The sequence below is a fragment of the Temnothorax americanus genome, unplaced genomic scaffold (genome assembly GCF_048541705.1).
Source record: "Temnothorax americanus isolate GAGA-0224 unplaced genomic scaffold, ASM4854170v1 Scaffold20, whole genome shotgun sequence".
NCBI classification, from domain to species: Eukaryota; Metazoa; Arthropoda; class Insecta; order Hymenoptera; family Formicidae; genus Temnothorax; species Temnothorax americanus.
This window is the reverse complement of record NW_027509339.1, coordinates 1,653,105-1,669,215: the sequence shown is the minus strand read 5'-3', so window position 1 is coordinate 1,669,215 and position 16,111 is coordinate 1,653,105. Positions and strand designations below refer to the sequence as shown.

At 36.7% G+C, this 16,111-nt stretch overlaps 1 protein-coding gene across 3 annotated transcripts in view; it reads left to right on the top strand.

Moving 5' to 3' along the window:
* The window catches only part of Moe (moesin), a 35,235-nt gene extending 19,196 nt beyond the window's left edge, over positions 1-16,039 (top strand). For 2 of the 3 annotated variants that reach the window (XM_077406151.1, XM_077406150.1), the window contains 7 exons: positions 8,619-8,741; positions 9,597-9,869; positions 10,331-10,660; positions 10,939-11,181; positions 11,367-11,542; positions 11,631-11,847; positions 12,054-16,039. In XM_077406151.1, the coding sequence (XP_077262277.1) occupies positions 8,619-8,741; positions 9,597-9,869; positions 10,331-10,660; positions 10,939-11,181; positions 11,367-11,542; positions 11,631-11,847; positions 12,054-12,218 (1,527 nt within the window). In that variant the 3' untranslated portion in view covers positions 12,219-16,039. Of the gene's footprint in view, positions 1-5,153; positions 5,178-6,252; positions 6,286-8,618; positions 8,742-9,596; positions 9,870-10,330; positions 10,661-10,938; positions 11,182-11,366; positions 11,543-11,630; positions 11,848-12,053 lie in introns of all 3 variants that reach the window. The other variant, XM_077406149.1, reaches the window with a different exon arrangement.
* Positions 16,040-16,111: the final 72 nt, after the last annotated feature.

Here is a 16,111-nt window from a genome sequence, read left to right as displayed (position 1 = left end):
TTGAAGCGAGAAAGCGGAACTTCGTTAATTTCGCTTTATAAGTTTCGGATATGCACAGAAGATCTTTCTCAGATATTTAAGAATTTACATTTAAATATAATTAAAATCTTTGTAAACACAATCACGTCCTCGAGTCTGTTTATGCCGCAACCATTAAAAAAATTTTTTTTTTTTTTTCCATTATTTTTCTTACACGTACTGAGAAACTTTTTACTTTCTGAGAATTTATTTCAACGTTAAAAATACTCGCGAGTCATATACGTCACAAGTAGCGGGATCAAGGTGTTTCATATTTACAGAGACTCGCCGCAGATTTGTTTTTGATGATTTCGATAATCTGATTTCCGAAAGACATTAATTTAGCATCACCGCTGATTAGATAATGCAATTATGTTATCTGTTATTACAGATAGCCGCGACTATTGTGTAGTAATACATCAATTAATTCGTGACTCATTTTTTCGACGTAGTTTATATATGTATCGTTGAATAGTACGTAGTTTGCTCGTTTATTCCACTCGCATCCCCGCATAATAAGCCAGCTGGCGTCAAGCGCACGTTTTTATTAAATTTTCCCTTAATGACGAAACAATTGCACGCAGCCGGAAAGCGCGATAGCGAGGGTGGTGAAGAAGGAGGTGAAAAAGAAAGTTCGAAAGCTGCGAGGTTATACGGACTCGGATACGGACGACGACGAGTTCGACGACGGCCTGGTAAGATCCCGAAAGGGTCAGGATTCTTTCGTTCCCTATAGACTTGCCCTAACGCGAGCAATTGCGGACATAATTGAGGTATAACGACCACAGGTAATGGTCGGTCAGTCAGTATAGGGGGAACATTTTTTTATATGACAATACAAAAATGTATTAAGACAATAGTGAAAGAAATCTTAGGATAATCAAAGTTTGAAAAACAGACAATAATAAAAAAAATAAAAATTAATAATTAAACAAATAAAAATAAGCTAATAATAATAAATAATAAATAAAGAATTAAAAAAAAAATAAATTCCTTATCTTTTATTTATTATTAATTTATTTTTTATTTGTTTAATTATTAATTTTTGCTTGTTTATTATTAATTCTTCATAATAAAAAGATATCGCAACGAATCGGATATTAATAAATCAATTACAGAAGAAAGTACTGTGCGGGGTCAGGTACGGATGTGTACGCAGAGGTGGAAAATCATCTTTGTGCAGAGGGATATATAAGGCCAACAATAAGGCGCTCCGAGTTGGCCTGGCCAGGCCACCTTTCACCCGTGGATTCTTCGAGCAATTTGGAATCGACGTTTTCCTCGGTGAAAATGTCGAGATAGGTCATCGATCTTTCAACCTGCAACATTAAAAGTCTGCTCGTCGACTATAATAGCCGTTAAAATTAAAAAATCTAATAAATTTTTATATAATAAATTTTTATTTGTGTTTGTTTTTTATCTTGGGAAATTCAGTTTTTGAAAAATTTTTTTATCCGCAATCTCGATCTTTTTCTTAAAGAAGATTTAATGCAGCCTCGAGAAATCTATGAGATGACACGCGATGAATCTGGAATGTTTCGTAAGATGTATTCTTCGGTGTACTCCGTTGCGTGGCATTCTTATATCTCGGGGGGGGGGGGAAGATAGCATCCGCAGACGAGTCAGCCGTTTCGCAAGACTTGCTAGGCGTGTACAGATTGTTCAAGAAAAGGAAAAAAAGAAAACGAGGACGTTGGTGCCGCGGGTCTTCGCAGAAATGGACCGGTTATCGCGTCGCGATTGCGATACAAGAGAGAGAAACGGGAAAGAGAAACGCGGACGATGACCACCCCCGCGCGCATTGTCCGATACGCGTGTCGCTTGTTAAACGATCCAATCGAGCGTGTTACGTCAGTTGTAAGTATGAAAATACCGTCTGATGAGTCACGCGATGAGGAGCCGCCTAAGGAATTGCTTCGCGGGAAAGCACAAAGAGCTTCATCATTGGTTGTTTATGATCGGAGAAGTAAAAGAGTTACGGCATCGAATGAAAATGTCAAGGCGTCGATAGTCCTTTTTCTCGCAAAAATTGACTGGAATTATAACACATAACGTATCTCTGAAAAAATATTTTTTTTTTATATTAAAGTTCTCGGGGATTACTTAAGTGAAACATTGTCTTCTCGTTTTGTCCTTTCATCTCAGCTTTCTCATTCTAAAGTTGTATCTTTTAAGAAACTCGCGCGTTGCGCTAATTTGTCGTACGCGCCGGAATCGTTGATTATTCCGCGTAACTCTTAAGCCTTCCAATGGTGCGTCACTTTCTCCCAATTAGGATTCATATTAACCCTTTAACAGAGGTCGGCTCTCGCGTGAATTGCGAGCGTTATATGCCTGTTGAGATTACGTCGTATACGCGTTCTTTCTCCATCAAGGCGCAATCCAATGTTTTCTTACGCTAAAATACCGTCGCGAATCAAACTGCTAAAGAAAAATAATGCGCCTACGTCGATGCTGTGCTGTGGAAGGAAAGAAAATTATTAAGTTATTTTCTTTCAAGATTAAAAGTTGCAGAAATACATCCAAGAAATATTCTTTTAACTAATTATAGACGGGAACAAAATGAGACATGGTTTCGCTTCAGTAATCCTTTGAATATTTATACAGTGAATCATAATTCCTATTAGTTTCTTCAGGAAGCAAATTGTCTGCAAATTACATGGATAATCGTCATCCTCAGTGTGCGGTATTGATTCATCAAATAAAGCTTCAGTTGGGTGATATACATTGCCGTAATATTGTTAATACGTGGCACGAAATGGCAATTTTATCGGTGTTCAAAACACGGGCACCTTGATAAAGTTGGAACGATTGACACGACTGGAATTCCGCGATAATGAGTAACTTATGAGGTACGGCTAATGCTTCCAACCATACTTGGGCGCGCGCGCGTTTCGCAATTAACGCGCGCGATAAATTTATCGCTAATTGAATCGTAATTCGTTGTAGTGACCGTGAAGCACGACGCGTCGTAATATTTTTCATAGGCGTGGATTTAACGCCACCAATTTATCTTGCAGAGCGTGGTGAATTAAGTCATTGACAAGTCAATTCTTCTTCAGTTGCAAAATAAAAATGGCAAAATATATTCGCATGTGGCATCGGAAGTAAATTAGGGTCTCAGTTATAAGTCGAGAATAAGCGATAATTACCATCTAAGCGCATAAATGAAAAATTTAGTATTCTTATCATGCATAGATCGACAATGCTTATTATTGCCTTCCTTTTTGTAATAAAATAAATGCGGAGAATTTAAAAAAATCTTTTTTTTTTATTGTCCGACAAAATTCGGTGAAAACAGCATTTTTCGTTCGTCTCTGCGCTTTTGTCAAGCCATATACTGCAGCAATGCCTCATTTCATTATCACGCCAGTGTGTCACTGTCAGAGGACAGTCGTAATGTGGCGTGTGATAAAGGCGTCTCGTAAAACTCGTCTCGAGGTATGCGACGGACGTGTCGTTTCAAGGACTCCGTATAACTGGGGCTACATCCTGCGGGAATGCTTGATCATCGTGCGCCTGATCTCCGTAACAGGTTGCGAGTCGAAAAAGACCACGGGTTCACGCAGGTGCGCACCTCGCGGACTGTGGACTGGCTGTTACGTAAACGCGGTAGGATCTCTAGCGATCGGCACATTCTCGTTTTTTTCGTGTCATTGCGACCCGTTCTCTCCGCGTCTCTCATGCCGTATTTTCCGTTATCGCGCGAATGCTGTAAAAGGCCATATTGGGCCACGCATGCAAACTTGGATTGCATCGCACTGATCGAGGGATAAAAATAGATACTAAAATCTGACAATCATCAGTTCGTTATTTTAAATTCAAAATGCGTTGCAACTTTGATCGCGATCTTTAGAATGTTAATATATTCGCGATATGAATATTTCAGGAAAGATATATGGAATTATATCAGGTTTCTTCGATTCTTTTATAAAACTGTGGATTAAAAGTTAGAAAAGCAATACTTCTCTATTAAAGATAGACTTCAATATTGTACCCAAGGCTTTTTTAAATCAAGTTTTAAGAATATAAAATAATAAAGAACGTGCGTCTTTTTCAGTTTTAAACTTTATTTTAACAGACATTTGATTGGGATTTTATATAAAATTGAATAATTAAATTTTAACATTAAATATTTATAATGTTGGTAATTAATTAGTTTTGTTAGGCAAGCAAATGACATTTAAACTTGATGTAAAAAATTTGTCGTTATCCGTCTCAATCGACCTATCAATAATACTTAATTTATCGATGAGCACAAGAGATTTAAAAACTGCAGGTAGCTCATCGTTATTTTTGGTATTTAGCAAATTTAGGAGGACCGTCATCCGGTCAGAAAGGAATATTTTTTAAACTGAGAGCTCTAATAATTAGCGATTTTCATGAATTTTTTTATTCACGATATACGGATAAACATTTTTAACGCAAATTTATCACTTAAGGACGTTCACCGGTTCTTATATACTAATTACTAAATTTTGGTAAAAGTTGAAACTTTGACGCTCAGTGTCTCTATTAATTTTATACCGCAAGAGGTACTGAAATTTATACCACGCATAAAGCACACCTAAATTAACGTATATTCACAGTTTCAAGAAAATCTATAGAAAATCGATTTTCTTTAGTATAAGGACCGGTGAACGTTCTTAAGAAAAAGCTGAATTCTGATTTCCATATAGTCCTATTAAAATAGTTACAAATTTTGTCACTAGAAAATTAACAAAAATTAATTTTTTAAATGTTAGGTGGAATTTTTTTCCAATTTATCGGTGGTTTTATATACTTTCACACAAAAGGGGGAATAATAACACGAGTTATTTATGTCATAAAACGTATTATATAGAATTAGCATTTATATTGGTGACATTTTCTTCCGCTGACTTGAGTTGAATTCCTTCTCTCGTCCGCACGGCAGTCCTTAAAATTATTGTCATTGTACGACACGGCAGGTGGCATCCTACTTACCTGGTTTACCATAAATCTGCAACATACCTCGAATGTCGACTCGATAATTTCAAGGACGCGCTCTCGTGGCCGAGATACGCACAGAATGGTTTTAATATACCGCAATACTTTAACATCACTGTATTTTTATTCTTTGAACGCATGCCAACCGCAATACTAACAACTGGAAGAGTGGACGTTCGTTCTTGTCTAGGGTAAGTTGCGAACAGTTTGATCAGCGTGTTGTGCTGCATGCATGCCAACGAAACGCGATGCACGTTTGACGACACGGAGACATCCTTTTCTGAAATATATATTTAGTCTCGTATTTAGTATTGAGTCCAGAAGTGGGTATTCGAAGTCGTTGAAGAATAAGAATTTCTTATAGCGAGTATGTGTGTAAATAAAGAAATTTTTATTCAGGAGCTATACGACTATAAAGAACGTGATGATCGATGAATACCGCCCCATGACTCGTATAACTCTTTCATTGTGTAGTCTTGTTATGAGACAGACGCGAGATTGTACTTGCCGTCAAACGAGACGTCGCGTCAACTATTTGTCGTACCTTCTGTCTGAAAAAGTAGCGATAACAAATCATATGTTGTTTGATAAATAAGAAGGCGATTCCATGCCGTTACATCATGATCATGATCATGATCATGATCCTGATCGTGACTGGTAGGTTTTTTTTAAATGCCGTCCTTGAAACGCATCTAATGCACGGATGCCACTTTGACGATCTGTTTGTTCGCGAGAAACTGTACCTCGCATACAAAAAGGCATGCGCATCGAGTTTTTCGTAATCTAATTATTCTTTGTTATTTTCGTCCGACACAGATATGCAAGTAACGTTAAGCCGCGCTTGTTGCGTGCGTCAAAATCATTTATGTTTATTTGTACCAACGTAGATTAAGTAACTTTAATCTCGGTTTAATTTATTTTTTATCTTTTTTTAGTTCTGAAAATTAGAAGAAGATAAAAAATAAGTTAAACCGAGATTAAAGTTAATCGGCATTGGTGGAAATGGACATTAAGTCGTCACTTTTTTATTACTCATTGGTAAAGAAAAGTTATTTGAAATTTTAATTGTCATAAATTATGTAGGTTGTTTAAATACGATTTTATAATACTATAGTTTTATAAAATATTAGTATTATCGGCTTGTAATCTCGTTTTATTTATTCGTGACACTAAACATGAAAACCGATATTTTTGATTAAATGCATGTGATGCACCGATAACACCCTAAGTGTAAGGGCAATATGTGATATTGGTAAATAATTGCAGGTGGTTCCGTGCGGTCTTCGAAAAATCTGCCACGTAAGATCACAAAGAGTTTTCTGATCCTTTTTATTATTTCGATGTGTTCTCAGCACCCATACTTGAATTCCCGAATTGAGTAGATAGAGATAATACGTCATTATCGGTGATCTTTTTATATACTCTCGTCCTTGGCGTTTGATATTAGCCGAATTAATCACTAGACGATAAATTCGCAGTTCCCATTAATTCTTACTCAGATAAGAGCACTTTACTTATTCACACGTTTCAGAGAGATAAGTGTCGTTTTGCTTTTATTATCTCCACGAGATGCATACACCTAAGCGTTTCAAATTTGTTTGTTTATTTGCAACGATATATTATACAATTATACAAGGTATACAGCACAAAAAATAATATAAAAATTAGCGAAATTTATTTTAAAATTTAAATCAAGATAACAGAGAATGTCTTTTCTTTTTTGACACAAAAAGACAAAATTTGATAGGACCATTTTAGACATCGCTTAAACATTCGATCGAAAATTTTTACGATTTATTTAGTAGCAAAAGTTGCTTTGTCTTTTGCCATGTTTTGCCATTATATAAGATATAATTTATCTCTTAACTTATCGCAGTATGATATAATTGGAATAATTGTTTGAATTATTATTTTATTATCTCTGTCATGTATTATAACTGTTTTATTTTTATTTTATTATCTTATGTCATGCAAGTCTCGACACAAGATAATGTAATAATCTCACGTGTGTTTTTTGAAACAATATTACTATAGACGTGACGTACGCGCGAACTATGTTTTTGCTTCTCATATACCTTTATGAAATAATATGAGTCGCGAACGGTTCATCACATGTGTCTGGCAGTTGCTGTAAAAAAAAGGATAGGATGACGTAGCGGAATAAAGAGTCTCGCGTCACCAAATATCCTTTCTGCTTGATTTGATTTTCAGTAGTACAGGTATACGTTACATAATTATACGCATCGCAATGCTATTCTCGTACATTACGCTGGAGATATCGCGGAAAAACGTGGTTAATTGTCGTTGCGATAGCTACCCAGGAACGCCGCCGCGGTTCCTTATCTGCTGCAACATTTTTTTTATTTCTCGTTAATACACAGATAAGTTGCTCCGGTAAAATGCGAGGAGCACAAACTCGACGCAGTCGAGACTGTCGTCGTCGTCGTGACGCAAATTCTTTCGGCGGTACATTTGGATAAGACTCCCGCGAGAATGAATAATGAGTGACTAAGGCAAATGCATTCCTCGCGTACGAAATCGCTGCTCGAGACACTTTCGCGCTCCAATAACTTTCGCGATACTTATCATTTCGAGTGTCTTTAACGTAACACAACAAAACGCGATTGTGTGTCGCGATGAATCGAAAATCATCATCTTCGTTCTTATTGTTAGACAGATTGTCAGTTTCATTTATCGTGCTGTAACGGGAAATTCCGTTATCTTATAAAAATTTTATTATCAAATAAGAATTACTACAAAGACTTTATTTCTATTAATATAATAGAGCGTGCCTTATTTTCTTCTATTTTTACAATAACACAATTACGTAATTACATTATTGTAGCGGCATAATGTTTTCAATTGTTGGCATAAGAATTGTATGAAAGTTGAGATAAACAGTTTTTTGACTTTTTGCACAACTGCCAAACATGTGTATTCATCAAGGTAATTAGTGTAATTCTATACCGTAATCACACGTTTTCTTGTACGATGACGAACGATTTTTGAACTATCTGTATTTAAGAAATGCGGCGGTAGATACTCAACTTCGATCGTATCTACAATACTGATATCGTACGCATTACGTAATTATGATGAACTCTTTGATAATAACGTTGACAATATAGCGCGAATATATCTGTGACGAGGTATTACAATATGGAGAAGAATTTATATAAGTATAACGACAGTTTTTACGAGGGAACAAAACTGAAATTTTTGAAAGCGGAAACAGATATTCTAGATATCTTACTTTATTAATTTTTACTGCGATACACAAAAGATGTATTAAATTACATTAAAATATCTTGAAATAATTATATTAGTAGTGTAATAATATATACTCTAAGACGTATAGTAAGATTAACATATCAATTTCCTTAATGCAAAATCACAACTCTTTTAATGAAAAATATTTTTCTGCTATTTCATGCAACTCACAATCTCATGTCTCACGTATATTTATCCATATGGACATGAATATCTTTACGTCACGAGATTTTTGTTTGTCCAACTATTATCTTATGACGCGACTCATAAACACTTTGCACGCTTTTACACGGTTGAGCGTCAAGTGTGATAAAGACGAGAGACACTTTCGACTGTCATTTTATTTTTTCCGATATTTGCAGGTGATGAGCCAGGAAGTCAAGAAGGAGACTCCACTGCAGTTCAAGTTTCGTGCAAAATTCTATCCCGAAGACGTCGCCGAGGAACTGATACAAGACATTACGCTGCGACTTTTTTACCTCCAGGTAAGAAAAATTATTTATGCATTTTTCTCGCTTTATTTTTCTCTCTCTTTCCACTCGCGATTTTAGTAACAATTTTCAATTTGGTACTTCTGTTCTCGAAGTAATTCCGAAACTTATGATTGAGGTACAGAGCAAATTGATGTAACATAAAAACAATGCATCTCATTCATTCGTCGGTTGGATTATAAGCCATGTGCATCAGACTGTTCGTTTATCTGATTTGCTTCTTCTCGTTCTTCATCATTTCATCCTCGCCCCGAATACGCTTTTAATTTTTTTTGCCCAGTTGAAACAGTCAGATACATCAGTGTTTAAGAATAACGATGTCTTGTGAAATTAGCGGAATTTTATTTATAATTTGGAATAATATTTATTTCAAACGATCGTAAAATAAAATCTTGTTTTTTTATATTAATTTATAAATATTTTATTAATTGCTTATAATAAGCCGCAATCTGATTATTGAATTTTATTACAATACTAGCTCTTTCTACTTTTCCCTAAATAGTAATATTTACTCCAAAAAAAAATTTTTTTTTTTAAAGGAGCTTTTTTTAGACACTTTTGTATGGGGGCCTCTTGTCCCCGGGCTCAGACCTCTTTCCAAAACCCTCTATGGTCTAAGTTCTTATCATGAGATAGTATACCAAATTTGATTGTTCTAATTTAAAAACTGTAGATTTGCATAGCGGACAAACATACAAACATACATTTATTTATATATACATATATATAGAATAGATATAAATCGAGATATAGATAGAGATTTTCGTTAACCGATATTGCTGTTTAAATAATTATATGTTTAGTAATACGTTACTAAATAATCGATATCAATGTTTTAATTGATTGCAGGTGAAGAACGGTATTCTCACGGATGAAATATATTGCCCACCGGAAACATCCGTTTTGTTGGCTTCGTATGCCGTTCAAGCGAGACATGGAGACTATCAGAAGGGCAACCATCCCGCTGGGTTCCTGGCGAATGATCGGCTGTTACCACAGCGCGTTGTGGACCAACATAAAATGAGCAAAGAAGACTGGGACACCTCTATTACGAATTGGTGGCAGGAACATCGTGGTATGCTGCGAGAGGACGCCATGATGGAGTATCTGAAAATTGCTCAGGTATTAATTCGCTGTTAAATAACGTGTACCGAAATATATGACGAAGACTTCAGGAGGGGGAATGGATATGACATACGCGTCAATATTTATTTATCGATTGCAAAAATTATTTTCCTTTTTTATTATTTACGTAAACTATATTAGAAATAATTTGTTTTTAGAAATTTTATGTAAAGCATTCTCGTTAGTTGGTGCTGCAATCTATTCCTACAGGTCTGCGCATCTGTGTAACAGCAACGCGTATTGATTATACTTTTTAATTACTCATATAATATCGTATTTTAACTCGACATTTATTTACAAGATATTGGTTTTTAATCCGTCTTTCCGAGAATATTACGCAGACTCTATTTCTGCACTCGGAAATATTTTACCATGCGAAAATTTATGGAATACTGCTACTCTTGGACTAGTATCACTGGTATCGTTTTAGTATTTTCCTTTATTTTTGCTTTCCGTAGGACTTAGAGATGTATGGTGTGAATTACTTTGAAATTCGCAACAAGAAGGGCACAGACCTTTGGTTGGGTGTGGATGCTTTAGGTTTGAACATCTATGAGAAGGACGATAAGCTCACGCCGAAAATCGGCTTCCCCTGGTCCGAGATACGGAATATCTCGTTCAACGATAAGAAATTCATAATCAAGCCAATCGACAAGAAGGCACCGGACTTTGTATTTTTCGCCGCCAGAGTCAAGATTAACAAGAGAATTCTTGCGCTATGCATGGGCAATCACGAGCTTTACATGCGCAGACGTAAGCCGGACACGATCGACGTGCAGCAGATGAAGGTAGGAATATTACGTTATATCTGATATTGAGCTGCGAAAACATAATTATTGATGCATATACTTATCTAAACCTGATTATATAACGTTATCGTTAACAATATTTGATCATCACTTTACGTAACCATTATAGCATATTGCATCTATCTAGAATTAAAATATTTTAATTTAACGATTAACTAAAGGCTGATTATATAATCGTTTAGGATTTACTTTAATTAATTATAACATATACATATTTTGCTTCTGAGATTGTAACGATTGTGATAAAATTCCTTCAGGCTCAAGCTAGAGACGAAAAGATGGCGAAACAGCAACAGAGAGAGAAATTGCAACTGGAGATAGCTGCCCGAGAGCGTGCGGAGAAAAAGCAACAAGAATACGAAGAGAGGCTAAGAAACATGGCCGAGGAAATGGATAGGCGGCAGGCTGAGTTGAACGAAGCTCAGGAAATGATTCGGCGCTTGGAGGAACAGCTGAAACAATTGCAGGCTGCCAAGGAAGAGCTAGAGAATCGCCAGAAAGTGAGTCTATTTAACCATGATTTAAAGAAAAACTATATCACTACCCAATACCCAACCAATAAATAATTAATGTCGTTTTTATCTTTTATCTAATTTACATAATTACAATAATTACATATGTTGCTCAATGAATGTGTCTACGCACGATTTTTTTCTCTGTAACCTGTGTGTTGCGTGTGACGTAGGAATTGACAGTGATGATGGAAAAGTTAGAACTGTCGCACGAGATGGAGGCTGCGGAGCGCGCTAAACTCGAGCAGGAGATAAGAGCCAAGCAGGAGGAGGTACAACGCATACAATCCGAGGTGGAGGCTAAAGACGCGGAAGCTAGGAGATTACAGGCCGAGTTCGAAGCTGCCAAGTATGAGCAATTTTCGTCTTTTTTCTCATTTTTTGTTTCTTTAACATAATCGAGGATAATTGCATGTTTATCATTCTTGTTATGCAAGACTGAGACAAGAAGAAGCTGACCGACAATATCAGGCCAATCAAACTCCGCATCATCATCATGTCGAGGAGAACGAAGAGGGCGAAGAGGAAGGTGAAGACGAGGTTCCTCAAGGAGATGTTACTAAGGACCTCGCGACTGATGAGTCAATAATCGATCCTGTCGAAGAGCGACGCACTTTAGCAGAGAGAAATGAACGTCTCCACGACCAATTGAAGGTACGTTGATATCTGATTTCAATATATTTTATTCAGCTTTTTATTTTTTATTTTAAGCAATTTTGTAATTTTATACAGTTAAAACTTCTGCTTTTAACCGTTTATTCCTCTAGTAAAAAATCTGAAAATACGTTTATGTGCGATTTGACACAAACTTCACGAGAAATTTTGTATGCACTGCTATAATGGAACGCTCTCATTGACAGGCATTGAAACAAGATCTTGCCCAGTCGCGTGACGAAACCAAGGAGACGGTGATGGATAAGATTCACAGGGAAAACGTGCGCCAAGGCCGCGACAAGTACAAGACACTTCGCGAGATTCGCAAAGGGAACACCAAACGCCGCGTTGATCAGTTCGAGAACATGTAAATTAATGTGCGTGCATCTAATCACTTACCTTATACATGTCCTTTCCTACCTTCAATTTTTCACCTGACTTTGCGAAAGCGGGGAATGCAGTAAAATGCTGACGATAACGAAAAGAGAAAAAGAGAAGGCGATTAATAGAAGATAAGACAGGGAGAGAAATAGAGAGAAGTATATATTCTACAATCAATGTATAAATAGAATAATTTGAATAACAACAGACATATATATTTCCGATCAATTAAACTTCAATCTTTCTCAACATTTGCGCGAATGACAACCGTGATTATCGTATATAACGAGAATTATGAGCAATATTCCACGTTAGTTTAATGACGATTCACTATACTTTCACGCAAAACCGATAATCAAAGCTCTCACCTTTTTTTTGGTGAGAAACGCGACGAGAGCGAGTGACTCGCGTCGTCTTCCACGTATACTTCCACGTTAACGCTGCACGATTGGCGGAATCGTCACATGCCTCAGGAGCGCGAGTAAATTTTCTCGCTACTTCGCGCAGAAGTGCCTTGCTTGTGAAACTGATAGTTCCCCCTTACTTTAACTGTCTCCTAGTAGCAAAAACTAAGTTTTGAATATTATTATTACTCTAATAATTTAGCGTAACGATATTATAATTCTGGTTTCGACAAGATAAAAGGCACTTTGCGCCCAAGTGACAAGAAAATTTTCGGTATTGAATCAGTCCGTTACCGTTACTTAAACCTTTGTCTGCGCATCGATGGACCTAATATCTCGATTACCGAGGTGCCAGTATTGGTCTCGCCTCATAATAAGTATTACTGCCGGTCATTTATTCGTATCGCAAGATGCCGATTCTTCGCCGCTGATTATCTACCGGTGTCCTTCTATCCGTCACGTTCTTATCGCGCCGTCACGTATTGTCCGTCCTTGATAATAAGGATTCGCTTTCGAAAAGCCATCAAACGCTATGACTATCACTCGCATCTCGGCCGATGTGTCGCGACGGCAATCGCGGTCGTTACCTGTTTACGGACGGTTTTCTTTTATTTTGTACGCTTAATTCGGGCCATATTTGTAGACAGATAGTACGTTCGGAAAAGCCGCTAGTTGACCGGCTACATCTAAGTTAGGTGCTAACGTCGAACACCGACTATAGAGGAATCGAGATAAGGCACGTGGCTCATATTGTACCGAGTTAGATAGAAATTTAGGCGTAATTCACCTTGAAGTTCGTATTGGGAAGCGACCGTTTCGAGCAAGGGGACATCTCACGACATCCAATTTTATTCGTCTTTTATATTAGCCTAGAGTCTTCTTGAACAATATTACTTATTGGTTAAGTATCTCGTGTATATGTTCAGAGGAAATCTTGGTGATTCTATGCGAACAGATATGAATCTTTAAATCTATTCTTTTACAAAATTCAATACTTCAATTTACCCATTTCCAAAATTTCAATACTTTTAAGATAAATGTCTCGGTCGTCGTTTGTAAATCGCATGTCGCAGTTGTCCCCTCGCGCATCACACGCGAATCACTATTGCGGCACAATCTGTCACTCCGGATTAATAAACGTAAGCGATTCAACACGATGGCATGGCCTATTGCTGGTAAAACCGTACCGAACTATTTTCGTACGAACGAATTTTGATAACACTTTAGCGATTTTATATTGAACACACTCGTGGCCTTTACTTGATATATATATATATACATATAAGTATATAAATAAATATATATATCGAAGTACTATAAGAGTAGTACTAATATAATGACTAGCCGAGAGAGAAAGAAATGTAAGGATATCGCGCCATATAGAGAGAATTTGTTCTGCATACCTTCAACATAAGGTTGAACCGCGCGGTACTCGCCGAATGGCTTTAGCTACCAAGATTTCCGAAAGAATGAGGGAACGAGTGCGAGAGAGGGAGAGAATGTGATAAGGGAAATAATTAACCGTGTGAAAGAGAGTGAGAGAGAGAGAGAGAGAGGCCAAGTGATAGAGAAAACACATTTATGGCAATCATATGCCCCATTGTAATTTTTAAAATCTTTCGCCTTCTTAAGAGAATATTCTGTATACAACGGGATTACAACTAACGAAAACTCGAACCTCGAGACGCTGCCAATTTTTCATATGACGGAATGCAAAACGAAGAGCGATAGTGGTGTGATACGGATGAGGCGTATGTGTGTGAGCTTTACGTAGAAGAGAAGATCGTGAAGTAATGTAAACGATCGCGCCGTATCACGAAAGAGTTTGTACTTTGCTACATTACTATCATTATCCGCGCGTTACAATCATATGCGCGAAGCAGAAAGGAGGAAAAAGTACAGGAGTAATAATGCGATAGATATTTTTTGATTATATTTAATATTAAAAATTTACAAATTAGTAGTGTTATATTATTAATATTAATGTATACAATTTAGTAGCGTTATTATTATTTTATTATTATTATGCAGGTAATATTGAACGAGAACTAAAGCATTTTATAGCCGTCAATTTATACTCTTAAGATAATCCAGCACGTAGATTTGGTCGTAGTTTACGGTAAAAAAAAAAGTTTACAGAGATACTTGAATAATGATCCAATTTTTTTATTCAAATTATGCTTAGTTGCTTTTTTTAAAATCTTTTCTATCTGCCTGCGGATTTGTAGGGAAATTTTTTCTACAAGCTAATACAGTGTATTCGAGAATTGTGATTTGATAAGTTATTTCCAAATTTTTTAAATTTAATAGTGTACAGATTTGTGACCAAATATACGTGTGAACGAAATGAGAAGCAAAATTAGAGATAACATTTTGATAATCGACGAACGAATGATAGGCGAGAACAAACTTGAAAGTTCGTCTCGATACTCTTTGGCGATTAAACGCTTTAGCGAAACCGATGAATTTTTATTGAGACATTCCAGATAAAAATTTCCGGAAAAGAGCTTTTTTCCCCCCTCGATTTACTCGATATTCGATTCGAACTCTCGATTTGGAGATCGCACCTCGACCTTCTTCCTCTCTTCGCAAAATTTCGTGCTTTCACTTGTTCCCTAGAGCGTGCTTTTAATTCTAGGATGCTAAATCATTTATAAATCATACACGAAGTCAATTCAAACGTAGATAGAAACGAACTCTCGCGGTCGTTTCACGTTTCATTTATCACAACTATCTTTCAAATTGGAATGTAATGCGAATTAAAACTGTGGGTTTCCCCAATCGGCGTGAAGCGATATCTAGATCTTTTGGAAATAAAAAAATCTCAGATCTCGACGATCTGATGCCTGGGAAATTTTAACGGGTAGAACGGTCCTCGAAGGATCCTTGAAGCGCATCCTAGAGTTAAATAACGTTATCCAGTTCTTCGCACTTCGCTGCAAATACGAAAGTAGATCTTAAAGTAGCGAGCCGTGTAGTCGTATGTCCCTCATGAAGGTACCCCAAACACACACGTAGAAACGTGCACATGGTGCTGTAGCATTTTTTCCTTACTGGAGCATATCGAAACGTGTGTATTTGGCGCCAAACATTCGTTTCATTCCTTTTTTTGTCTTCCTCCTTTCCAAGCTCTGAGACACAAAACTCGGTGGCGTTGCAATGAATAGAATTCGAACGCGTCCTTTTTCCGTTTCCCGCATCCGTGAGAGGATCCTCGCGTAGCAATGTTATTGAGCTTAAACAAACCGGCGAAGATACGAGACATGTACACACAATGCAGAGATGCATAGACATTTGTATTTTAACGAAAACAATATTATTTGTTGGTGCGAGGATATAATGGAAACTTGTACTTTCCTGAGGAAGCTAGAGATTGTTTAAATAAAAAAAATTCATATCAAACACAAGTTGAATGATGATCTAGCAGAGATTCTTAATGTCTTTTAAATTTCAATACAGAGAATTGGAGAACGAGATGC